The 26,559-nt window shown below is 38.3% G+C and overlaps 1 protein-coding gene across 2 annotated transcripts in view; it reads right to left on the bottom strand.

Annotated features, from left to right (window-relative positions):
- Positions 1-514: 514 nt before the first annotated feature.
- LOC134846939 (hornerin-like) overlaps positions 515-26,559 on the bottom strand; it is a 112,122-nt gene continuing 86,077 nt past the window's right edge. The window contains exons 3-13 of one of the 2 annotated variants that reach the window (XM_063864380.1): positions 24,017-24,153; positions 23,306-23,597; positions 14,635-15,635; positions 13,771-14,468; positions 10,500-10,873; positions 5,629-6,066; positions 5,130-5,466; positions 4,318-4,769; positions 2,472-2,883; positions 1,740-2,192; positions 515-1,111 (exon numbers count right to left, since the gene is read on the bottom strand). In XM_063864380.1, coding sequence (XP_063720450.1) covers positions 1,795-2,192; positions 2,472-2,883; positions 4,318-4,769; positions 5,130-5,466; positions 5,629-6,066; positions 10,500-10,873; positions 13,771-14,468; positions 14,635-15,635; positions 23,306-23,597; positions 24,017-24,153 — 4,539 coding nt within the window. In that variant the 3' untranslated portion in view covers positions 515-1,111; positions 1,740-1,794. The remainder of the gene's footprint in view (positions 1,112-1,739; positions 2,193-2,471; positions 2,884-4,317; positions 4,770-5,129; positions 5,467-5,628; positions 6,067-10,499; positions 10,874-13,770; positions 14,469-14,634; positions 15,636-23,305; positions 23,598-24,016; positions 24,154-26,559) is intronic. The other variant, XM_063864382.1, reaches the window with a different exon arrangement.

Here is a 26,559-nt window from a genome sequence, read left to right as displayed (position 1 = left end):
TTTACCTAATTCAGAACTGACCTAACTCAAAACACAACCATAAAACGTCAAACAAAGTAAAAGTTGACCTGAAAACTAACGTAGGCGGGCATTTATGACAAAACTGTTTAGATGGAAGCTTTGGAACAAAAAACGATGGTTTTTAACGTTTTTTTCGATTAAAGGCATTTTTAAAAAGTAGTATGCATGGTTGTTTTATCACTGTTTCACTATAAATATTTATATACCTAGTATCTTCTTTTATGTATATGTTTTCAGGCATCTCGAGTGTTTTTTCCAAAATATGTAACCACTCAACCACTGATACTTGAAATCCCAAACTAGCCACAAATAATGCAGCTACAAATGTACCTATGCTAATAAATTGCCAGTTCGATGCAGCAAAAATAGAACCAGTTTCGCCCAAAGCCTGAAATCGGTCGAAGTCATCACACTCGCAGGTGAAATTACAGTAAGTAATTTCACATCTTTGTGAACTATTTCCTCGTACAATCTCTTTGAAACATGGTGACGATAAAAGAAAGATAATTTGATTTGCATACATAAAGATGGCTTCATAAACAATTATTTGGTTACAGTAAAGATTCAACATTGCAATCTCGGACAATAAACAAAATGGTAGATTTGAATAAATAATCGGGACAACTGAGGATTGCTGTCCCCTCTATGGGGTAACGTGTCCAGCAGTGTCAGACAGACACAGAGAGCACCGTTTGGATGAAGTGACATGTCCACTCAACTCAACTCACTCTTGTTCACACACTCAAGTGCACCACTTGTCAATCAATCACTACTGCGGAGGGAACAGCCCCGTAGTATGTTTTGTATGAAATAGTACAACATATATCACTACATAGAGAGAACATGTAACAAAAAAGAAGGTAGGAAGAAATAACCAAACTAATTCTGCTGTATAATTGGAAGCCAATCCAACATCATCAATCGACCGCAGTAGTTCAGTTTGTATAGTTTTTCAGTTTGTTTTTCAAACAGACAACCAGTTTACTTCAGATTCTATCCTTAATCCATTCGATCACTCTTAACTCTAGAACTGTTCATCTATTACTCGCCTGCCATATGTCCAGGGTGCAATTCTTGAGTTCACTCACACCTGAAATTGGCAAGAGTGGGTTCACAAAAATAGCAAGTATAATTAAAATGCAAAAAAATTTGAACTGATTCCCGCATTTCTAATCGCAAAGTAGACAATAAATGACTTTCTCAGATTATCAGGCAGGGCATTAAATCTACAACACTTAAGACATAGCAAACAGACAGTTGGAAAGGAGTCATGAACGCAAGAAAACAGAATAAAATTGATGGCCTAAAAGCTCTTTGAATTTCTAGAACACTTTGACGAAAAAAAAACATTTTTTTTGATAAAATTTACCCAATTGAACTTGAAAAGAAATTTAAAGTCAAATCGCGAAAAAATAAATTTGAGCCTGAACAAATTTTAAGACTTTTCCTGAAAAAAACATTACGACCTACATGAGAGTCTCAACTACGCTCATCGACAAAGAAAATTAAGGTTCTTTGAAATTCAAGAACAACTGATGGTTGAAAGTTTTTTTGATAAAATCAACTCGATTTGAGAAAACTCGACCAATGGATAAAATTAATATTTCGCTGGGAAATCTGAAAATCAAATTCCACTTTTGAAATTAGAATTCGATCACGTTCAAGACCTATAGAAGTATAGTCACTACGTTCATGACTCTTAATTAAATATATCCTACCATAATGAGGATGGATTTGGACGATGAGCTAAAGGGAAAAGCTTTAAAGGACTCGTTAGGAGGCCACATCTGTAGTGGAGGCAGTAGCAGTAGCAGTCCCATCACCCTCTCCTCCTCCTCCTCCTCGGCCCTCGCTTCCCTCCTTGCCCCCACCGACCTCCTCGTCACTCTGCCCAGCCGAGTGTCCCGAAGCGTCACCGGCTACCGTGCCGAGCGTGTGGTTGTTGGGAGATGTTGCTGTCTCATCCACTGCAGAATGTGGCAGTCCACTGCCCGTGCTACTCTCGGCCACTGACTCTGAACAGTGCTCGGCAGATGTTTCCGAGCAAGTCTGGTCACTCATGCCGCCGTCCCTCACATCTCCTCCACTGCGGCGGCTGTTGTTGTCGTCGGCCCCCGCCGCCCCTGTCTCCTCGCCAACTGCCTCTCCTCGTTCCCACCTGGATGCATCTACTACCAACACAACCACCGATATAATAATGAAAGAAGAAAAAACAATCTTCGAGGTTATGAACACTTTTTTGTAACATTCAAAAGTTTAAACAATCAAACATCTGCAATTTTTTTGATAAAACTAGACTTAATTTGCAAAAAGGCGACCAATTTTGAAATTAAACTCTGGGACCATAAGCAACGCCACTCTGACTTTCTTAGCGATTCTGTACCAAGAGTTGAGCGCGTGGTACAGTGTGCTGTCTTGTGGTATCTGGCCAAGAGAAGTATGTAACTTGCCTGTTTGCAATTGGCTGTTCCCTCTCTCCTTGACATCCTGTGAGTTGTGTGACCTCGTGTCCTCCGACTGGGCCGCCCTGCCCACGTATCCACTATCCTCCCCCTTGTCGTCCGAAGTGGTTCCCATCTCCCCCTCACTCTTCCCGGGAGCCAGACGTCCTTTGACTTCTCCTACTGTCACTATGGATTCAGCTCCCTCCCCCACCGTCTGGAGTGGACAGGTTGTAGTGGATGCCAGGGGTGGAATAGGAATGTGGGGTCCACTGGGGTCTGCATTGGCTATCATTTCCAGTGCACTCTGGCTGGCCCTCTCCTGTGCCTCTCCTACACTCTCACTCGACTGGCCCTCACTCAGAAACTGTTTGCCAAGCACCATCCGCAACTGGCTCACGTGCTCGAGAGGAGGCCCAACCTATCACAAACAACAACAGCAGCTCTACAAATTATACGAACGAAAGACAACTCACAGTGCATGAACTTGTTCCAAATAAAACAATACAACACTTTAAAACTCTTTCAATTAAAAACATCTTTTACACAGATGCGAAGCAGCACTTCGCACACACAAGCAAATGCCAAAAAAAAACACTTTAAAAGGTAAAAAATATATATATAAAAAAAGAAAAACGTAAGAAAATAAAAAAAAACATTGTTTTCAAAAAAGTCATCTACAGGAATCTAACCACAGACTTAGTTTATGCCAGCTCGACGCCCTGCCGAACTGTGCCACTTACCCTCACAGAACTGAAACATTAGCGACTCATAAAGGGGCTAACATATACGACTAAACTGCCAATACTATGCAGCAAAATTGTTTACCTAAAAGAACACTTCTTTCATTATTTTATGAAGTTCATTGGACAAAAAACTGGAATCGTAATATAACACATGGGCACATTTTGGATAAAACTAACCAAAAAATCAACCAAAATTTATTTTTCCAGTGTCCATGAATGCTTTATATGTAGAGAATGCAAGCTGTTATACACAATTCGAATAGCACAACAAACTAGCAGACAGAAATTGAGATGAAAACGGCAAGACAAAAATAAAGTTTGTAAAATGTGATAGCAACGAGAAAAACTAGAACAATTTATGGCGAACTTTTTTTGATAAAATTAACCCAATTTGAGAAAACTGGATCAATAGTTAAAGAGAAAAAACAAATTTCGAATTTCAAAGAAAAAAATTGATGCCCTCAAAATTCTTTGAAATTCTAGAAAAATTTATGATTGACATTTTTGATTAAATTAACCTAATTTGAAAATGAATCAAGAGGTAAAATTTTAATTCCACTGGGAAATCTGAAAATTAAAATCAACTTTAAAACTTTCGATCAAAGATTTTAGCGTAAGCAAATTTTAAAACTTTTAAAGATATCCGCTAAACCTTCAGTATAGATGACATTTAACGCGTGATCCTAAATTTTGCGAGTGAATGGAAAAAAGAAGATATCCGATGCATCTCAATAAGAGGTCACATTTGACGCCCGAACAACTTTATATCTTATAAAACTTTTTGCGTGTGATTTTCAAATGTTCCAATTTCATAGTTTTTTTGTGTAATTATCTCAAATTTCGATATTCAAGAAAAAAATTCATTCACAAAAGTTACCTAATTTGAGACAACTATCACAAGGTAAAAAAAATATATACAGCTGTGAAATCTGAAACATAAAATCCACTTTCGAAACAAGAAGACGATGACGTTTTCCGTGACCTTTACACGTTCGCGACCTTTACACAACCTTTACAAAAATCAAATTTTCAAATTTGAGCGCGAACATATTTCAGACTTTTCCCGAAAAAATTATCACGAAAAAAATTATCACGACCTTTATACTTGCCTTGGTGTGGTCATTGTATGAGAGATGTGCTCCGACAGCACCACAGAGCAACTTCATCTGCTGCTTCAGCGACAACTGCCTCCTCGATTCACTCTCTTGTCCCTTTCTGTCAGACACACACATCCCCTCTCCTTGTCCCTCCTCCCCATCCTCATCCTCTGTTGCCACATGTGGCCACTGCGTCTGCTCAAACACTTTGTCCTCCCCCTCCCCCTCCCCCACCACCTGGGCCACTGTACGCCCACTGTCCTTGATGAGGGTAGCGGCAGTCACACTCCATCCACCCACCCCAACTCCACCTGTCGTGGAGGAGGATGAACTACTCAGTAGCTCCTTGGCAATATCAATTGCATGTCGTCTCTGCTGTGCATATCTGTGCTTGATGAGCAGTTCTCTCGCCAACAGTGCCTGGTGGTGTGCCAACACTCCGAAGTCAGTAGCGGCTACGTAGCCTGAAAACACACAAGTGGATGCAACAACAGTCTACTACATCTTAGAGAGCATCTAATAACGACAAAACAAAGCTCCTACAAGTATAGCTTCTACAAATATAACTTTCGCATCACAACCCCAGAAAAGTCTCCAGTAAAAAAAAAGAGAAAAATTCCCCGGAGTCTCAAGTATGCCAGTCAATGTCACAAAAGAAGGCAGAGTGGGGGAGCCGAATCGAAGCCATGATGAACTAAAGTAAGTCTGGCCACAAATGCCATCAACAGGAGGGCATAGAACACTACTAAGTCATTGGAGTCGATGGCCGACACCGTGAGTCTCCCTGCTCGCAATTAGACAGAGATACAGTAGATTACACGCACCTGCCCTCTCGTCCATCATGTCCTGCGAGTCTTCACCGCTGCTTCCCTCTCCCTGCCCCTCTGCCTCCTCTTTACTGCCATCTGCCGTCTCCTTTCCTACATCCTTGCCTCCTGCCTGCTCGCCTGACTGAGAAGCTGTCTTGTTGCCTTTGGCTGAGAGCGTGGAAGAAGTGTGTTGTTGTTGCAGTAGTAGAGGGGGCAGGCAACCGTGCAGTCCCATGGCAGTTGCTGCTGCCAACACTGCCTCCTCAAAAGTCCTGTCCAACATTCCCCCCACTCCTCCTCCTCCGCCCAAGCTCTGCTGCATAGCCCACTTGTAGCCACCACTGCACTTATTCTAAACACCACGAAGCACTCACTGGCCCTACTTCTATCACTGAATTTCATGAAACATTTCATGTAATTGTGCATGTGCGTCAGCAGCATTAGATTAAGGGGAGAGGGGGAGGGGAATCAGCATCGATGCGTCCCTGGGTATGAATGGGTGGGTGAGGAGTACCTGATTTGGCAGGGGCTCCGGCACCACTTTGCCGTCCTTGAGTAGCTGCTGTCTCTCCATGTCCACTGTATAGCCCAGGGTGCGCAACATCCTCACTGCCGCCTGTCGCTTAGCCGCCTTCCTACTGCCCCCAAACCCACTTGCCCTCTCCTCCCCCACCCGCACGTCCACGTGGAAGTGCCTGCTGCCCCCTCCACCGCCACCGCCACCGCCGGCTCCTCCTCTTCGTCCCCCGTGGGCGTAGTAGTGGCCCCCCCTCTGGTCTGCTGATGCAGCTCCAGAGTTGACCATGGAACAGACTGTGAAAACGGGACTGTGGGCTCTCTGTGTTTGCAGAATCTGCACCAGTCTGCTCACTGGGTTCAACTCCCCCCTCTCCTTCTCCTTCTCCCTCCCTCTCTCTTTCTCCTTCTGCCCGCTGCCACTATTACCCCCTACCTGTAATGCAAACACAACAAGAACAAAGTATTACGATAAATCACTCAAATGAAAACATTAACTAACTCTCTCCAGGGTTGGCTTTTTAACACCCTCACAAGATTTTTAACAGTTTTTAACGTTAAAAATGTTAAAAAACGTTAAAAAACAGGGTTAAAAATTGAATTCAGTTCAAACAAATCATTCAATTGCAAGATTTTGAAGCAAGATACTGATAGGCATAACCGAACGCACAAATGCACATAACCGAATGCAGCTGTTCAGCCGCCATTTAATTCTCAGTTGGTTGCAGTATAATTCTCAGCTTGCAACGAACAACTATTTGATTGGATGTGCATGTGATCAATTCGGCGTTTCTGAGAAAACAAACAAAAGCCAATTCCGAGCAAATGTTTTGGAGCTGTATTGCAAAAACTACTTCGTTTAAATATAAAATGTTAAAAAAGTTAAAATCTCGATGTTTTTTAACGTTAAAAAACGTTAAAAAACAGTGTTAATTAACATGGTGTTAATTAACAAGCCAACCCTGACTCTCTCATTCAAAAGTTTCATTATGTCACCCATTAAAATACCTTACCGAGCAAAGTATTGTTCTGACAACTCGTCAAAAATAAAATCAGACAGAGGCGAAGCGGAGCTCTACTTGCTATACATCTCAAACATAGCATGGCAAGGTAGCTGATGAGCTATTAGACAAAAGCCAAAGAAGAAAAAATTGAAAAACAATTTGGAGAAGTAAGTTAGCATAAAATAAAATCTAGGAATCGATAACAAAGCCGACAAAATTTATGTACACCATCGTTGAATTATGACTTCAAACCAGGGGCGGATTTAGGGGGGGGGGGGGGCGGACGCCCCTCCCCTTCAGGGATTGGACCCATGCAGACCCAAAGGGTCCCCCCTTTGGTACTTTTTAAGAAATCCATTTTTGGCCGACCGACCCTAAAATTTTCTAAAGGCGCCGCCTGTGACGCCAATGTACCAATTTTGAGGGGAGAGCGCGCGCCAAAAAAACGCAATTTTTTGTTTAAAATTTTCCAAAAAAAGCCTAAAAGGACTGTTTGGACAATTTTTTTCAATTTTGGCCAAAATAGGGATAAAACCGTGCTTAGGGAGAGCTCGAAAAATAATTTCGGTCGACCTAAAAAAAGGTTGACAAAATTTTCGAAAATTTGTTGAAAATCCGCAACAACCCCCCCCCCCCCCCCCCCCCCGAGAAAATCATAGATCCTCCTCTGCTTCAAACAATTTTGTTATGGCAAATGTAAACATAGCCAACAGGCAGTTGGAAACGAGTCAATGAACACTTAAACGGAAAAAATTAAACTCTGAACGTACCCTGGCAGTACCCAAGTGAAGGGTTGAGAATTTAAGCGTTTGTGAATTTTTTTACTTTAAATTTTTGAAAAAATTAAAACAATCGTCTTATCTTATAAACTAAAAGGATTTGGGTGTTTTAAATTGAAGGCCAAGTTGACAACCCTGGGGGAGACCTGACAGCATCCCACTATTGAAGTGCTAATTTCAAACTGAAACAATCACCCTGCAAAACTGAAAAACTTCTTAACCATTGCTGATATACGATATAGCTTGAACATGAAAACTATCTTGAGAACGTTAAACATGCAAAAAAAATACGTTGGAAAACTTAATCATGGCCAGATAGTGAAGCCCGCATTCAAATATATAACAGATAGATAGACAAAAATATAACAAATAGATAGACAAGACGGGAAAAACAAATTTTAGCCTGAATAAATTGTGTAAAAGCTACGCTACGATTGAGTAAAAACTGGATCAATTAGTGCTATTTTCGAATCTAGAAGTCGTTCAAGTTTTCAGCGCCATTTGAATTTAAGTAGTAACCGAGGAGAACTAGCCTATTTAGTACATAAAAATTGATATACAGAGGCGAAGTTTCATACAGCAAACACTAGCAAGACACGACAGAAAGCATCTTTGGAAAGTGCAATAAAACAAGAAATAAGCGTGGAATTAGTAAAAATTCGGCTGCATCTCGGATTTCGTCTGAGACCTAGAGAAAATGAGTCTCACGCACTAACCGCTCAGCAACGAAGGCTTAATAAAACACAAATTCTAGCCAAAAATAAAGCAGAGAACAGATGCTTTGAATTTTCAAATGCTACAGATCGTGATTACAGTAAGTGCCACCAAATAAATGAACAATTTTCATGGACACTTTCTACTTACAAGTTAGATTAGAAAAAAAGGTTCGTACTGATACATTACGCTGCTGCTTCTTAGCGTAATAAAGTTGCATATATACATTAGTTCATTCATATGTGCATTAATATGCATGAAATCAGATCCGAACTTTTAGAGCATCTTAAAACCAGAAAAATTAACTCGACCTATATGAGTGTCTTCTTTGTGTTCAATGTTTGACACTAAATCAAATACAAAGGCGAAGCTGCGCTTCGCAAACACTAGCCAGAACACGACAAAAAGCATCTATAAAAAGTAAATAAGAAAAAATGAAATAAATTTCGGATTAGTATAAATTTGCTGTTTTAGCTTCGAACCTGCGACCTCAATAATTGGAGTCTCACGCCCTGCCCCCTCGTCCACGCGCGCTCAAAAATCGGCAAGCACTAGTCACAAACAAAGCAGCTACATAAGTTCATAAACTGCCACAATTTTGCAAGTAAAAATTTGAAAATAACAAACTGAAGGCACCCAAAATAACTTGGCATGTAACAAATTGAAAAGCACACACAAAGTCACATTCAGTATAAATTATGCATTTCAAAAACTGCGTCATATTTCTGAAATCGAGTTTTTACACAGAGGCAAAGCTGCTCTTCGCAACACAAGCGAGGAGAATGCAAAAAGCATCTCTAAAAAGAGAAACAGATTACAAAGGAAAAATCTAAGCACAATGTTAGTTTCAATGTATTATCAACCTCAGAATCAGCAGGCTGGTTTTTGAAGAAAAAATAAGTTCTCCAAAAAACGTGCAAAGTTTCAAAAAAATGTACATTTTCTAAGGCCATATTTTTTCAAAACGCAGAGCATAGCTGCTTGCGCAGGGAAGATTTGAATACCACATTTTTTTTCTTCCGGTTCAACTCCTATTCTCCGATTTGGCAGGGTAGTTTTTGAGAAAAATCAAAAAAATTTATAAATTAACTATAATTTCAAAAAATTGGCTTGTTTGAGGCCATACCTTTTTTCCCGAATTTAGAAAATAGCCACATGAGAAGGAGAGATCCCAATGATTAGTTCTTTAGTTTAAACGTTCATCTTAGATTTATGCATTTATTATTTGAGAAAATGAACAAATTCAAAATCAAGTAAATCAAAAATCCCCCAACTGAAACTTTCGAAAGCCGTAGAACGTGATGTGAACTCAAAAGAGACAAGCAAAATATGCAGGCACATAGAATAACAGCCAGTTTTTCCAATGACAACATTGTTTTGAAAATTGATTCAGTATTGCTTGAGAAAAAATGAAATTTTTGCGAAAAGTTCAAAAAATTTTCCAAAGGGTGGCAAAAAACGCAAATTAACAAATCCCATACATTTCATAACACCTGTTGTTTACACACAGGACATAACACTAACCAAAAATAAACTAGCACTATATCGTATTAAATTACCTATGCTTAAGTACGCTTAAATATGATGAAATTGAAATATACCAAAAGTGTCACTAATGAGCATTTTTATTTGCGACTTAGGTTGGAAAAAAAGTTGTTCGTAAACATACACTTCGCTTCGCTTGTGTGATAACTGTTTGAACAAATAGCTTTTTTCGGTTCAATTGATGAATTAAAAATGCATCAACTGTGTTAATTTGTTAGTACTCGAATGTCAAAGCATATGCTATCAAAAACCGTAAAGGTGCCACCAAAATGAATGCCCCACGGTTCGCTCCTGCTTAAATCTAGTGGCACATTTCGCACCTCGCACATTTCGCCTATAATAGTTTCACACATTTTGTCCTCGCACATTTCGCCCCTAATTTTTTACACGGTTAATTAACGCCGCTTTCTTAATGTACATTTTAGGGGCGAAATGTGTTGGGGGCGAAATGTGCGTGGGACAAAATGTGCCAGTAATTAACGAGGAGCGAAACGTGTGAGGGGCGAAATGTGTGAATACCCACCAAAAGTGGAACCAATATTTGCAACTTAGGTTGGAAAAAAATGAGAGTCGTACTAAACAACTAACGCTGACTTATAATAAACATAGCCAGCCGACAGTATTTTTTACAACTCGTTAGAACGGTAACAACATCGTTGCAATAACCTTCCATACATAACATAATACCCTATTTTAACGGCATACTGAAAAAAACTTTCAGACAAGGATTCAGAAAGATCAACTATTTAATTTTATTGGTCAAAGTTATGCACGTTTTGAAGCAAACAAGGACAAAAACCATCTGTGGGAGGACTAAAATGTCTTACCTTTGGATGGAGTTGTTGTCTTCTTTGCGGGTTTCTCCAGTCTTGCTGTGAATGTGGGTGGTGCGAGAAGGGATAGTGGTAGGAGGGGGGCATGCCACCCATACCCATACCCATTGCCATGCCACTGCCTGTGCCCGCATAGCCCAAATGAGGGCTAGTGTAATGGGGTTGATGGGGGTGGTGTTGTCTGTGGTCCTGGTGCCAGTGACTGTTGCCATAGTGGTAGTGTGGTCGAGGGAATGGATGTCTGCCGTTGAGGAATGAGGAGGTGGAGGAGGGGGGAAGAGGGGGCAATATCTGCAGCATCTTCCTCGCAGCTGCCCTGTGTGCACTCTTCTTGCCCACTGCCTCAGCCTCCGCAACGTACTCGTCCCCTACACAACCACACACAACAAATCACACCACAACACAACAAACACATAACGTCACTTCGAATAGAGTTCAGGTCCTAACAAGTATTTCAAACGTAACGCCAAAAAAGCTCATTCTTGATTTCTCTTAACTTGATTTCGATTTACCTGGAAGCAAAAGCGTAACCATTTCATCCACAAAACACTTTCAGACGAAGTAAGAACCTTGCCAGAGCGGCGAATAAGCCAATTCAAGCTCGGCAAACTACGGAAAATGCACAAAAAGTTGAAAATGCGTTTTGTTCATCATCTACCTTTAATACTCCCAAGAAATGTCGCGCCTTACAACTCTTTGATTTTCATATTACTAGCAAAGCTGCTTCGACAAATACAGGATTGTAAAATATAAAATTGATAGACAGAATTGTTTTTTTTCCAAATTTTAAAAATGCAAATGTTTTAAGCTCTGGATACTACAATTAAATGAATCAATTAAATGATTCATCATATGAATCAATTGTCATATTGGATTTGCTTGGAAGTACTTTAACATCACCCAATCATAGAGTGGACATTTTCTAACTTTGAGCAATTTTATTAAATTCATTGTTTTGAAAAAAAACAACATATCTCAGAAAGTGAAGAAGCTTGAGCAAACATAAATATGGAACACTGCTGGGAGTACCCTGTCTTCAAACCACGAAAACGTCGACATTTTCAAATTTGGGAATTTTGAAATTTGAATATTTTAATCGTTTCAAAAAATCATGAACAACGTTATATCTAGGCAACCAAAAAGTGTTGAGAAGTCATATTTGAAGTCCGGAATTGAACTTCTTGAGAGTACAAAGACAGCATTCCACCATGAAGTTTGGAATCTCAAACTCTTGTGAAGTTTTTTCAAAGCTTAATTTTTTTTCATTAAAATCGAAGACAACATCATACCTCGGAAGCTAAAAGGGTTTGAGTAGAAAAATTTGAAGGCAAGATTTGCAACCCTGAGGGTACTCTGACAGACACCCACTATTGTGTTAATTTTTTCAAATTTATTACAAAAATTTTTCAAAAAATTCTTAGATAATAAAAAACGTCACATCTGGTAAACTAAGAAAATTTAAGCAACCCCATATGGAAACAAAATTTGCAACCCCTGAGAAAATTTTGACAGCAACCCATTGTAGGGTTGGTATTTTCAAATCTGAATTACATCAAAGTTTTCGGGAATCCATAACACACGTCAAATCTCGTCATAGATTTGAGCAGTCATTTTTGGCAGCAAGATCAGAGAGTATCCTGACAACACACAGCTGTAGGGTTGGAAATTTCAAAACTTGAAGTTCCTTGAATATGAAATTTTTCAAATTTGTTCAAAATTTCATAAACGCCAGGTCTCGGAAATTTCAAGGATTTGATTATTCGTATTTGTAGGCAGGTTGTGCAACCCCTTAGAGCCTTCCATGACAGCGCCCCAATGTAGAAATAAGAATTTTTATTGTGAAGTCATGCTTTTGTTACCTCTGCACAAAATGAGCAGAATCAGTCGAAGTATTAGAATTTAATATTACGTAGAATGATGAGCAAACTTTGCGAGAAACGTCACGAACGTAAAAAAGTCTAGTAACCGATAGCAATAACATGAATAATAACATGATAATAAAATGATATCCGGATATTTTAATGCCCAAAAACAGAATCCAGAAAATAGAGCAATATTGGAGCATTAGGGTCAAAGGTTCAGCTTACATGAAAATCATCGTATCCCGAACTAAAACACATTAATAGAACAGAAAATTCGCAAGTTAAGAGGCATCCTAATTTACCTCAAGTTTTTGATTGATACTTAACCTTTTCAAAAAAAAATCGTATATTTTTGCTCTCATTGAATACAAACTTGGCTAAAAACAAAAGCACTCCAAATTTGAATATGAGTTTTAGGAATTGAAAGAGTGAACTGCGGTGACGTGATTACGCGTGCGCTTCTCACTCGGAAGGTCGGCGATTTGAAGTCGTTATCCATTATCCGTTCTTGTTGCTTAGGGCAAAGCCACATATACATTCTCAAAAACATATCAAAAAAGTGAAACAGTAAACTGCGGTGACGTGATTACGCGTGCGCTTCTCACTCGGAAGGTCGGCGATTTGAAGTCGTTATCCATTATCCGTTCTTGTTGCTTGGGGCAAAGCAACATATACATTCTCAAAAACATCAAAAAAGTGAAACAGTAAACTGCGGTGACGTGATTACGCGTGCGCTTCTCACTCGGAAGGTCGGCGATTTGAAGTCGTTATCCATTATCCGTTCTTGTTGCTTGGGGCAAAGCAACATATACATTCTCAAAAACATATCAAAAAAGTGAAACAGTAAACTGCGGTGACGTGATTACGCGTGCGCTTCTCACTCGGAAGGTCGGCGATTTGAAGTCGTTATCCGTTCTTTTTGCTTGGGGGCAAAGCAACATATACAGTCTCAAAAACATATCAAAAAAGTAGCATGTACATAGTAACTACGGGAAGGAGATGATTCATTTCTCACAAATTAATATTATACATTTACTAAATTCATAACCATAAAGGACAGCCAACGGGGGACTCAGGTGACTACCCTGTTGCCCGAACATGAACACAGTAAACAAGTTCACAATCAAGACCGTTTTACTTTCGCTGCTCTTTAATGAAGTTTACCTAACGTTCAACAAAAAATGAAGTGAACTTAAGAGTAAATAAAAATTATCAAAAAACCGCGAAAAACCAAAACTGGGCGTGAACAAATGTTAGGACTCCTTCCTGGAAAACAAACACAAAAAAGTCACCAAGACCTATAAAAGAGTACTCACTACGTTCATGTTTCTTAATAAGTATCGCAACAATTAGAGACAAAACTGTGAATCAGTTTAAAGAGCAGGAGAGCTCGAGTGATTTACCTATTTTGCAGGTGACAGTGAACACCTTGGCTGTGCGATGTTGTGGCTGTGATGAGAGAGCAGCACTTTCCTTGTACTGCTCCTCAAACACCACTGGCAGACCCATTCGATGTCCATACTCGTACACCTGGGTGATGTCTGGCTTCACTGGTGGAGGAGCCTCAGTCATTGTGGTCGTAGTAGCCTTCCTCTCGTCCTCTCCGCCTCCACCCCTCTCCTGGGTGGCCCCACTATTCCCACCATCAGCAGAGACTAGCACCCCCTCTTGGTGCCGCTTTTCACTTTTCTCAACCACACCCTCCCTCCTGTCTTCTCCACTCGCCCCTGAGCCAACTGCATCTTCCTCGTCTGCATCTCCTCCTCCTCCTCCTCCTCCTCCTATCTTCCCCTCCTCCTCCCCCTGCCCCTGCCCCTCCTCGTTGTTCACACCTTGCCCTTTACCACTGCCCTGACTGTGGGTTTGTTGTGTGGACGAGGTCATTTTGCCTCCTCGACTCTGACTGACCCCTGTCGCCTTCTGTCGTCTCACTCCTTCCTCGCCCAATCCCGACTGTCTCTGTAATTCCTCCAGCGCCCTGGCTGCTGCCAGCTGTTTGGCCTGCTGCGATGTCCTCCCACAAGCCGTGTACTCCCTGCCCCCTATCTCTAGAGTGACTGTATACGTCTTCGCCTGTCTCTGCGGATGCTGCTGTCGATAGCTTTAAAACAGTAAATATAGTAACATCACAAAGCGAACTCCTTGCAGTTACAATCATTTTCATGGATAAAAATTAGTATGGAGGCGAGAAAATAAAACTAGCTTGTCATGCGTGCTGTGGCAATTTATTTGGCATGTAGACAGCACGCATGGCACTGTGCAATTACCTGCTGGCGGCGTTTAATGCCTTGTCGCCGTAATATGCCCCTGCTGTGGTGTCAAAGGTCGTTGCAGCTGAGGAGTAATAACCGCCGTAATGGTTGTTGTGATGCTGGTGGGTGTTATCTGGCCTGCCTGCTGAAGAGCCCCGAGTCGCATAGCCCTGCTGTCCTCTGCCATAGTAGCCACCGCTGCTGCCGTGTCCCCCTGTAGCACCAGCAGCATTATTACCACTCCTGCTGTAGTGCCCCCCTCTGTAGCCACCCCCCGAGTACCCATAGCAGTAGTATCCCCCCACTTGTCCTCCACCACTGTGGCCATGATTGTATCCATATCTGCCCCCACTACCCCTGTTGACGTTGCCCACTCCTCCCCCTCTCGCACTGCTGTCGTATGTGTCAGTGGGGGCTGCTGCATCCGAGGAGGAGTAGAGACTGTTGCTGCGGTCCGAGTAGTCCACATTTCGCACTGTGAATTTCGTCTCCAGTCCGTGTCTGGATGCGAACTCACTTAGACACGCCATCGAATTCTGCTGCTGACTGCTGTTGTTTGAAGTTGGTCCTTGTGAGTAGTAGTATCCGCCTGCAGATTTGTGGGAAGAGGACGAGTAGTTGGTTTGCATTCCCCTCGAAGACTGCTGCTGCTGCTGATCCCCTCTTCCTCCTGGGTCGCGTGAGGAGAAACTACCCGTTCTGTGATAGCCTCCCCCTCCCTCCCTCAGGGCAAAGGGGACAGCGGAATTGGGAGCTGTGCTTACGGTGGCTGAGTTCCAACAATAGCTTCCCTGACTTCCCGAGTATGTCTGACCGTGGAACTGGTTCTCTCCCCCTCCTCCTCCTGTCCCTTTGTCCCCGTAAGTGTATGAGTGCTGCGGTGGCTGTCCCAGAATGGGGTAAGACATTGCAAGGTTCGACATGTTCGGTGGCTGTTGTCGCGAGTAGCTCATCTCTCCACCCACACCATGTCCAGAATGGGGGAGCGATTGCTGATGTTGCTGCTGAAATCCGCCCTAAATATTTTCGCTATTTCAAAAAAATTAGGACCTTGGTTCTTTTAAATGAACTCAAAATGCTATCATAGATTAAAAACTTTTCAACTTCGGAAACGCTTTTCACTCACAAGTTTAATGAAATTTGGAATAATGCGTGACTTGTCAACTCCAATCACAACATAGCCAACAGTTTGAAACGAGCCAATTAACGCAAGAAAACAAAAAAAATACTGACTGAACTTCAAAAAACAATGGCCTTCAAGCTCTTCAATTTCGAGAACAATTTATGATTGACACTTTGTTGAAAAAACCATCACAACCTATATAAGATTCTTTACTACGTTCATCGAATCCTGGTAGGGTCTTCATTAAAGAATGGTAAGCTGCCCGCTGCGCCATTAGAAAAACAGAGAGATCTAAGAGAGACCGCAGTAATCTAAGAAATCAAAAAATTGGAAATATTTGAAAAATATCGAAACTTTTTCAACTTTGTTCTTCATTATTTGTCTCAATTTTTTGTCTGAACAAGCATGATAAAATGAGGGATAATAATGGCTAAAAAGATGTTAAAATTTTAGAAGTATATTGTGGGTGATAATGGGGCTTAAATATAAACCATACCTGACCTCTTACGAGTTTTTCTTGAAGTATTCAGAAACGGCTCAAAGTTCTTTCCGACTTGTTGGGAGTGTTCGAATCATTTACATTTAGGTGAGAAAAGGGAGCTAAACTGTCCAAATAAAGCAAACGGAGTTGGAAAGTGTTAATGACTCAAGGAAGCAGAAAGTAAGCTCTTTCATTATCAAACCTCTTTTATGATTGACAGTATCGTAATAAAGCACTAGTGGCTCGCCCAGCGAAAGCTGGAGGTACCTGATTGATATTTTTAGAATCTGTTGTATTAATGCAAGAGGAACTGCGAAACTTTCAAAAATTGGATTTTACCGAAAACCATAACGGTTTCTCTAATTAAGTAAGGGATGAGCCGCTTAATTTGGGTAGGTTACTACTACCCGTTTTTTTGCTGGGTAGTTTTTGAGAAAGTAGCTAGAGAGGAGATCCTCATATGATTTATCCTCATTCCAAAAATGGGTCGGAAATACCACCCACTGAAATGGTTAATAGAACCGAATTAGAACGTCGGGTAAGGTGAAAAGATACTAACGGAATATGCAGGAACACAGCTGGGCAGCCGATTTCTTTTTCCATAGGGACCACTTTTGCAACAATGGTTTAAAAAGTTTTAGAAAAAATAATAGGAAAACATAACAAAAAAATTTTTGCGAAAAAACTTCCGAAACGTGCAAAAAGTTTCCCAAGTATCTCAAGAAAGAATTACAAATACCAAATAGCATTTATTTTTAGGATACCTGTTTTATTCTCAAAGAGTAAATTTGAATAGCTTTTTACTTCGCTTTGAAATCCACTTTTGAAACCAAAATTCATTCAAAGTTTTTAGCGCGATTTGCATTTTTGTCAATGGAATGCATAAGTGAATTGGAATGACCTTAAAAACAAACGCGAAGTCAAACCTCTAAACATAAAACTAAACACTTTCGAACTTCCAAGAAAAACTAGATGGCTCTTTGAATTTCACGAACGATTTATGATTGGTGCTCAGTTCGTCTTTGGTGCTTAAAAATCAGTTCGTTAATCCACGCATATATAAGATTTTGAACAAACATTAACTGTGCAAGAATAGATGCACGAACTTTTATAATTATCATCTAAACTTAACTGTTTTCAAAAAGTAAGCACCAACAACAAAAGCACTAAAAACAGAATAAAAAGCAAAATCAATTATAACACAAAGTCAAAGCTGAGCCTTGCATCAGTTGCAACAAACGAGGAAAGAAAATAGAAAAATCAGTGAATTTTTTATACAAGCAAAGCGGAGCTTCGCGCCACTTTCGATACTAAATAAAAACCGCATTGCAAAAAAGCAGACAGTAAAAAAAGCACTATTTCCAAAAATGTTAAAAATGTCGAAAAAAACCATTACCAACACTTAAAACATCCAACATGTTGTCTGGAAGGATCTTATATTTGCGGAAAATACATTTAAAAAAGCAAAATTATATAGAAACAAAATTGAAACCAGTTTTGAGCAAATATCTTAACAATTGAATGCCATAAAGGTTAAAATGGCATAATAAATATTCGGTAAAATTTTTCGATGAGATTTTTTTTGATAATCTTTCCCCCACACGCTTAGTAAATTGAAGTGATATTTTTCACATCTTGTACCATATCACTTTTAAAAAAGCTTGCCCCAAACAATTTTGAATATATTTCTGAATTCGGTTATCTCGCCGTTTAGGCAAAAATTAAACAGGTCTCGCGTTAATTAACCCAAATTGATAACCGCTTTAGGAAGTTAGACAGAAAAATAGACGATCGAAAAGTAACTGAATTTAGACAATAACTTGCGTGCAAATTGCGTGGAAATCGTTCACAGACTTTTGTTTTGGAAAACAACGTCGGTCAAGCCGCAAATCAGGTTCTTAATTTCACAGATGTATGAATTATATATTTCAAATGGCATAATAAATATTCGGTAAGATTTTTCGATGAGATTTTTTTGATAATCTTTCCCCCACACGCTTAGTAAAGTGAAGTGATATTTTTCACATCTTGTACCATATCACTTCAAAAAAGCTTGCCCCAAACAATTTTGAATATATTTCTGAATTCGGTTATCTCGCCGTTTAGGCAAAAATTAAACAGGTCTCGCGTTAATTAACCCAAATTGATAACCGCTTTAGGAAGTTAGACAGAAAAATAGACGATCGAAAAGTAACTGAATTTAGACAATAACTTGCGTGCAAATTGCGTGGAAATCGTTCACAGACTTTTGTTTTGGAGAACAACGTCGGTCAAGCCGCAAATCAGGTTCTTAATTTCACAGATGTATGAATTATATATTTTAAAAATGTTCTATATTCTTTCGATTCCATGTTTCAGTAAAAAATATTGGCAAATTACGTTCTTAATATCACATTGTACACAGGGGCGAAGCTGAGTTTCGCACCACTTGCGATACAACACAAAAAAATCGAAAAAAAAAAACGAAAATGTCAAAAAAAAACTAAATCTATGAAAATGAATCAGGCTAGTTTTGAAACAAAATTAGGCAGAGACAACAGTATGTGAAATTAGCATCGTAACATAATTTACCAAGCGGTAACAAAGCCAAAAATACCTAGGCGGAAACCATCTAAGCCGAAAAAAAATCAAACAAGACTGAAGAATTTTGAAAAGTTAAAAAGTTCCCTTCGCCCTTATAAAACACACAATTTTTTCGGTCGTCGAAAGACGCAATATGAGACCGGTCACGAAAATTTGACTATAATTTCTATTAAAATAATTAGCATTTTTAGCAATCCAGAGATGCGCACAAAAATTACGTTTCCCTTGAAATGACTCGAAATTAGATAGAAAGCAGATAAAATCTAGGCCGAAATCATTTGAGCAAAACGAAGTTTTTGAGCGAGAAACACGAAACAAAGAAATACTAAGGATTACAAGGTTAAAAATTTTACAAACAAACACCAGAGGTGAATCAGAATACTAAAAGCAACTTAATAAAAAAAACATCGCCAACTGACAATCAAAAAAGAGTAATAAACGCAGGTAAACAGAAAAAACACTGAATTTGATTTTAAAAAAATCAACTTTCCAGTTTCAAAGAAAAAATGGATGCCCTTTAAGCTCTTTGAATTTCTGGAAAGATTTATGACTGGCGCTTTTTTGATAACATTAACCCAACTTGAGAAAACTGGATCAACAGGTAACATTTTTATTCCTCCGGAAATCTAAAAATTATATTCCACTTTCGGAACAAGAAATTGTTCGTTTTTTTTGCGCCATTTCCACGTTCGTATTTGGAGAGGCCATTTACGTTACTTTCAGCAGACGAATTTCAATTGCACGCAAAAAGTGCATTCAATAAGTCTTGGTAAAAGTCTTCACTGCGTTCATTACTCTTTAAAATAAATAAAATTCAAATAAACGATTTAGTTGGTTAGTAAAAACGAAGCGGAAGCTAGGTCGACAAAAAATAAACCGAAGCAACAAAGTAGAAATTTCAAAACTAAAAAAATATGATTAAAAAATTTGAACTGCGAATCTATTGTAAAAACACTTATAAGGATGCACCGGGGGAGTAATAGACCAAAGAGCCTAAATATACGCACATACTGCCTGCATGCATGTCGTGTACTGCATGGATGCGGAAATCTGTGGACAAAGTTCTCTACGGGAAAAAAGTCTAGTGCCCGACTGCAATACCCTTGATTATTGCCAGGGTAATAATTCAAGCTCAACTTTTTCGATTCAATTTTTTATAAAAAATTTTAAAAATTCTTTTGATCGGTTGTGATAACATACTCCCTGTTCTTGACCCTGTTCTTATCGTCTAAATTCACTAGGAATTATCGTCTACATTCGGTTTTTTTACAATCGTCTAATTTGCTTGTCGTCTTATTTACTAGGCCCTGCTAAAACCTATTATCTGAACCAAAAACGATCATAAGGGAAATATCTTGACACAAAATGATATATTTGCTCGTCTAATAACGCATTGATAAGACGCAATATCTTTTCTCAAAATAATTCGGAAAGACTTCGCAGCGGACATAAATTGTAGCTCACGCGTTAGCTTTTAATAAAACGAAATATATCGTGCTTTTTCATCCAAAATGGTTACTGAATAAATGATCGCAAGAATTCTGCAAAAAACTTTTTAATTTTTATCTCAGGTCATTGCCATCTCACAGATTGTATTGCTAAAAAAGCTAGTCAAAACGTCGAAATTTCTCTAAAGAAAGAACTAGATGAAGCTAAAATATTCCTCAAAGTCAGTTCAGTTTTAACTCTACAGAGAAGTGAATTTTCGCACCATTTCTATCTCACAGCTTGTAATTTGAGCCTCACCAGGAAAATATAGCCAACTGACATTTAGAAAAGAGTAATGAACGCAAGGAAACTGAAAAAAAAATCGACTTGTTTTTCAAATATATTGAACTTTTGATTTTGAACAAAAAAAAACAGATGGCCTTAGAGCTTTTGACAATAGAAATGCACTGAACTTAAAAAAGTCACATTTCAAACCGCGAAAAGTCAAAAAGAGTGTAAACAAGTTTTAAGACTTTTTCCTGAAAAAAAAACTATCAAGACCTATATAAGAGTCCTCACTACGTTCATTACTCCTAATAGTCAACTGACAGTTAGAAAAAAGTAATGACCCCAACAAAACTGCAGCAAAAATTGACCAGTTTTTTTTTCAAAAAACTTAAGATTTCGAATTTCGAAGAAAAAAAAAGATGGTCTTAAAGCTCTTTGAATTTGTATAACAATTTATGAAGAAAACTTTTCATTACATTTAACCTCATTTGAGAAAGCCGGATAAATAGGCAAAACTTTTATTCAACTGGGATATCTGATAATTATCTTCCATTTTCGAAATGAGAAGTCGATCACACCTTTACGTTTTCGCTGTTCGATAAAAAATTTTGCCTTCCTTTTTACAATGGAAATATACTGAACTTGAAAAAAAATCACAAGCCAAACCGCGAAAAGTCGAAAATGAGTGAAAGCAAGTTTTAAGACTTTTTCCTGAAAAAAAAGAAAACAGCAAGACCTATGAAAAGACTCCTCACTTCGTTCATTACTCATAATAGCCAACTGACAGTTGGAAAAAAATTAATGACCGCAATGAAACTGAAGCAAAAACGGAGTGTTTTTTTTTCAAAAATCTTCAAAATTTGAATTCCGAAGAAAAAAATAGATCGCCATGAAGCTCTTTGAATTTGTAGAACAATTTATGCAGGAAATTTTTTGTTACAACTAACCAAATTTGAGAAAACTGGATCAATCGGCAAAACTTTTTTTTACTGGGATATCTAATAATTAAGTTCGAATTTCGAAATAAGAAGTCGGTCACGTTTTCGTGACCTTTACACTTCTGCTGTTCGATAAAAGATTTTGCATTTCTTTTGACAATGAAAATGCACTGAACTTAAAAAAGTCACAATTCAAACCGCGAAAAGTCAAAAAAGAGTGCAAACAAATTTTAAGACTTTTTCCTGGAAAAAAAAAAAACAAAAAAAAAACCAGCAAGACCAAGAGCTATATAAAAGTCCTCACTGCGTGCATTACTCCTAATAGTCAAATGACAGTTGAAAAAAAGTAATGACCCCAACAAAACTGCAGCAAAACTGGACTAGTTTTTTTTTCAAATAAAAATTTCAATTTTTCAATTTCAAACAAACGACCTTAAAGCTCTTTGAATTTGTAGAACAATTTATGAAGGAAACTTTTTGTTAAAACTAACCAAATTTGAGAAAACTGGATCAATCGGCAAATTTTTTTTTCACTGGGATAACTAATAATTAATTTCCAATTTCGAAATTAGAAGTCGATCACGTGTTCGTGACCTTTACATTTTTGCTCTTCGATAAAGGATTTTGACTTCCTTTTAACAATATAAATGCACTGAACTTGAAAAAAGTCACAAGTCAAACCGCGAAAATTCAAAAATGAGTGTAAACAAATTTTAAGACTCTATCCTAAAAAAATCAGCAAGACCTATATAAGACTCCTCACTACGTTCATTACTCCTAATAGCCAACTGACAGTTAGAAAAAAAGTAATGACCGCAATGAAACTGAAGCAAAAACTGACTTGTTTTTTTTTCAAAAATCTTCAAATTTTGAATTCCGAAGAAAAAAATAGATGGCCATGAAGCTCTTTGAATTTGTAGAACAATTTATAAAGAAACGTTTTGTTAAAATTAACCCAAAATGAGAAAACTGGATCAACAGGCAAAACTTTCATTTCACTGGGATATCTGATAATTAATTTCCAATTTCGAAATTAGAAGTCGATCGCTTTTCGTGACCTTTATAATTTTGCTGATCGATAGTAGAGTTTGCATTCCTTTTAACAATAGAAATGCACTGAACTTTAAAAGAAATCACAAGTCAGACCGCGAAAAATCAAAATTGAGCTCGAACAAAAATGCAACAACAATAACAACACAAAAAAAATCAGCAAAACCTATATAAGAATACTCACTGCGTTCATTACTCTTAATAAACTAACCTTCGAAATAGAAAATGAGGTAGAACGTTTTCAATATCTTTTCATCAAACGAAAAACAGGTGACCAAGATAATGTCTTTACCGTGTTCACACTATATTAGTTTCTCACAGTATTTATGTTGACGAAACGGATGTTTTCAATACAATGGTCAGAAAAGTTTCATAGAACTCGGATCTACTTAACAATTACCTCCGACCAATCAGAATTTTCGACCAATCAGAATGCAGCAAAATTCGAATTATTAAAAGAACGCTCTCGTGTTAATTTACTGGTTTCATTTAGAGTGGCGGCAATTCTTTAGTAGATACCACATGGCGGATTGTTAAGTAGATCCAAGAACTCGAGGAACCCAAAAAAAGTTGGTTTAAAATGTGTGAACGTTTTTCAACTCCGAATTTTGAAGACTATATATCACATTAAAGCTCTTTCAAATTCAACAATTGTTTATGATGACCACTTTTTTCTTTAAGCTTTTAAAAACTGGATGAAAAGGCAACATATAATGACTTGATTCTTCTATACATACTTTAAGAAAAAGACTGTGTGGTGTGCAGGTTGAACATAACATGGTGGTGTGTTCTCACATGGTATCTCTGCTGTAGTTGCGGATAGACAGTGCTGCTGCTGTTCACAGCTGATGTTGGCTGATCGTGTGTGCCCCCATTAGTGTGCAGTGCCTTGTTGGTTGACAGCTGCTGTATTTGTTGGTTTGCTACACTCTCCCCATGCACCTGACTCCTCGACCCCCCACTGCCCCCTCTCTGTGACTGGACGACTGCATTCGACTTCCTCGCCTTCTTCTCTCCCCCTCCCCCATCCCCACTAGACAGCAGGTGTGCTTCACTATTTCCCCTGCCCCCGTCTCCCCCAACAAACCTGAAAAGACTCTCCTTCTCTCTGTCAATTACTTATCACTCTCAGACAAAGACACAGCTAGAATTAACGTCAAACGAAACGAACGCAGCTGCTACTGAAGCCGGATCCAGCCCTCTTTCTCACACACATTATTGTATACCGATTGATTGGTTAGGAATTGACCAAGCACCAAGAAAGAAACATTTTGTTCGTCTCTAGGGATTTAAGTTTGCGTTTTAGATCACAATCAACCCCTGTGTCTTGTATGAGAATGGCAATCGAAATGTGAGGATATAACAACTGAATATTGACCACAAATAAATACATAAAAACTGACATTGTTCTTTAATGTAGGGACAATCAACTAACAAAACAGTCTTCTTAAAAGGTGTGAGCGGTGTCGACATTAGAATCTAACTTCTAGTTAGACGATGCTTCACCTTTTGCTGTCTTCGATAGCAGAAGTAGAATTGTGTGCGATGACTGGTGGTGCAGTTGTTCCCGAGGAGCCAGCGCTAGTTCGAATGTCTACTGCTGCTGAGCCATCTGGCCCCCTTCTGTACGAGTCAGGGCCACTCTAAAACACCAATGCCGCAATCATATCGACGCATTTTCTTCCTCGCAACTGCGCATCAACGTGAATGGCCAAAAAAGGTGTCGTATATGAATGACAGTTGGAAAAGAGTGATCAACGCAAGGAAACAGAAAACAAAACTGATTTGTTTTTTATTTCAAATTTTAAAGAATAAAATTGTAAGCGCATAAAGCTCTTGGAATTTCAGAAACAATTTATGATTGCTGCTACTTTTGATAAAATAAACCCAATTTGAGAAAACTTGATCACTATGTAAAATGTATTTCGCTGGGAAATCTAATAACTAAAATGCATTTTCGAAACTAGAATTCGATCACGTTTTTCGTGAACTTCACAATTTTGCTATCCGATAGTCGAATTTGCCTTCCTTTTAACAAAAGCAATGAAAGGAATTTGAAAGAAATCAAAAATCAAAACTCGAAAAGTCAAAATTGAGCGTGAACAAACTTTCTCCTGAAAAAAAACAAACAAAAATCACCAAGACCTATATCCGAATACTCCAGGGTTGCATGATTAAAATCAACTTGATTTAAATCGATGATTTAAATCGGATTTTAATCGTAGAATAAACATCAAAAAAATCAACCCTTGTGTTATGCTGCCAAGTGCCACGGTAAATATACAACCCAGCTTGCAGTATTTACATTTGTTTCGTAATTCGTTCTTAATAGCATACTTTTAACTGGAAAAGTTTTTCAGCACTTTCGGATTTATCCATTCCAGTCTCAGAAAATGACTCTGAATAGAAAAATATGGGTAACTTGTGTTCTTCTTTCGAATGCTAAATCAGTAATTTTGCGTAAATTAATTGGTTCTTGAAACAAAAACGCTTCCAATAAAAATCGAAAAAAAAAACAAGGCAAAATAAAAAAAAATCGGATTTAAATCAATCGAGAATATACATCAGATTTTTATGCAACCCTGGAATACTCACTTCATTCATTACTTCAGTTCATGAAAATTCAGTTCGTTTATCATTCATATATGATCTTGAAGCATCCTTAACTATGCAAGAAAAGATGCACGAACTTTTATGATTATCACCTAAATTTAACTGTTTTCAAAAGTAAGCCCTAAAAACAACAGCACAAAAAACAGAATAAAAAGCAAAACCAATTATAACACGAACTCAAAGCTGAGCCTTGCATCACTCGCAACAAACAAGGAATGGAATAGAATAATGAGTGAATTTTAACACAGGCAAAGCGGAGCTTCGCATTACTTGAGATACTACATAAAAATCGCATTACAAGAGAGCAGACAGTAAAAGAAAGAAACTAATTCCAATAAAAAGCAAAAAACTTCAAAAAACCATTAGCAACACTGAAAAAGTTCAACATGCTGTCTGGAATGATCTTCTACTTGCGGAAAACAAGTTCAAAAAACAAAAAATATTTTTTAAAAAATTGAAACCCATTTTGAGCAAAAATCTTAACTATTGAATGCCATAAAGGTTAAAGTGGCATAATAAATATTCGGTAAGATTTTTCGATAAATCTTTTTAATAATCTTTCCCCACACGCACAGTTAAGTAAAGTGATATTTTACACATTTTGTAACATAAAGCAAAAAGCTTGCCTCAACCAATTTTGAATATATTTCTGAACTCGATTATCTCGCCGTTTAGGCGACAATTAAACAGATCTCGCGTTAATTAACCCAAATTGGTAACCGCTTTAGGAATTTAGACAGCATGCAAATTAGACGAGCGAAAGTAATTGAATTTGGACAATAACTTGCGTGTAAATTATATATTTTTGAAAAGTTCTATACTATTTCGATTCCATGTTTCATTAAAAAAATTAGCAAATTACGTTCTTATTATCACAGTTGTACACAGAGGCGAAGCTGAGCTTCGCAACACTTGTGATACAACACAAAAAAAACTTCAAAAAAATCGAAAATTTCAAAAAACTAGATTTATGAAAATCAATAAGACTAGTTTTGAAACAAAAACATGCCAAGACAATAGAATAAGAAATTAGCATCGTATAATAATTTACAAAAGCGGTAACAAAGCCAAAAATACCTAGGCAGAAACCTTTTAAGCTGAAAAAAAATCAAAAAGACTGGAGACTTTTGAAAAGTTAATAAGTTCCCTCCGCCCTCAAAACACAGACACACACTCACACACATTTTTCGGTCGTCGAAAGACGCAATCTGAGATTTGTGGATAAAAACCGCCTGGAATCGCCATTTATGCCATTTTGCTTTAAATTCAAGTATCTGCATCAGACTCTGTACAGTAAATCACAATGCTTACAGGAATCAGAAAGCAACAAACATTGGCGTTCAGATCCCATTACCTGATTCAGAGAATGAACTATTTTCATCACGAATAACACCACATGACAAAGAACATACGTGTTATACAACAGAAAGCCTTCA

Source organism: Symsagittifera roscoffensis, chromosome 5 (genome assembly GCF_963678635.1).
Source record: "Symsagittifera roscoffensis chromosome 5, txSymRosc1.1, whole genome shotgun sequence".
In the NCBI taxonomy this organism is placed as follows: domain Eukaryota; kingdom Metazoa; phylum Xenacoelomorpha; order Acoela; family Convolutidae; genus Symsagittifera; species Symsagittifera roscoffensis.
Note: the sequence above shows the minus strand (reverse complement) of the source record. Positions and strands in the feature narration are given on the sequence as shown.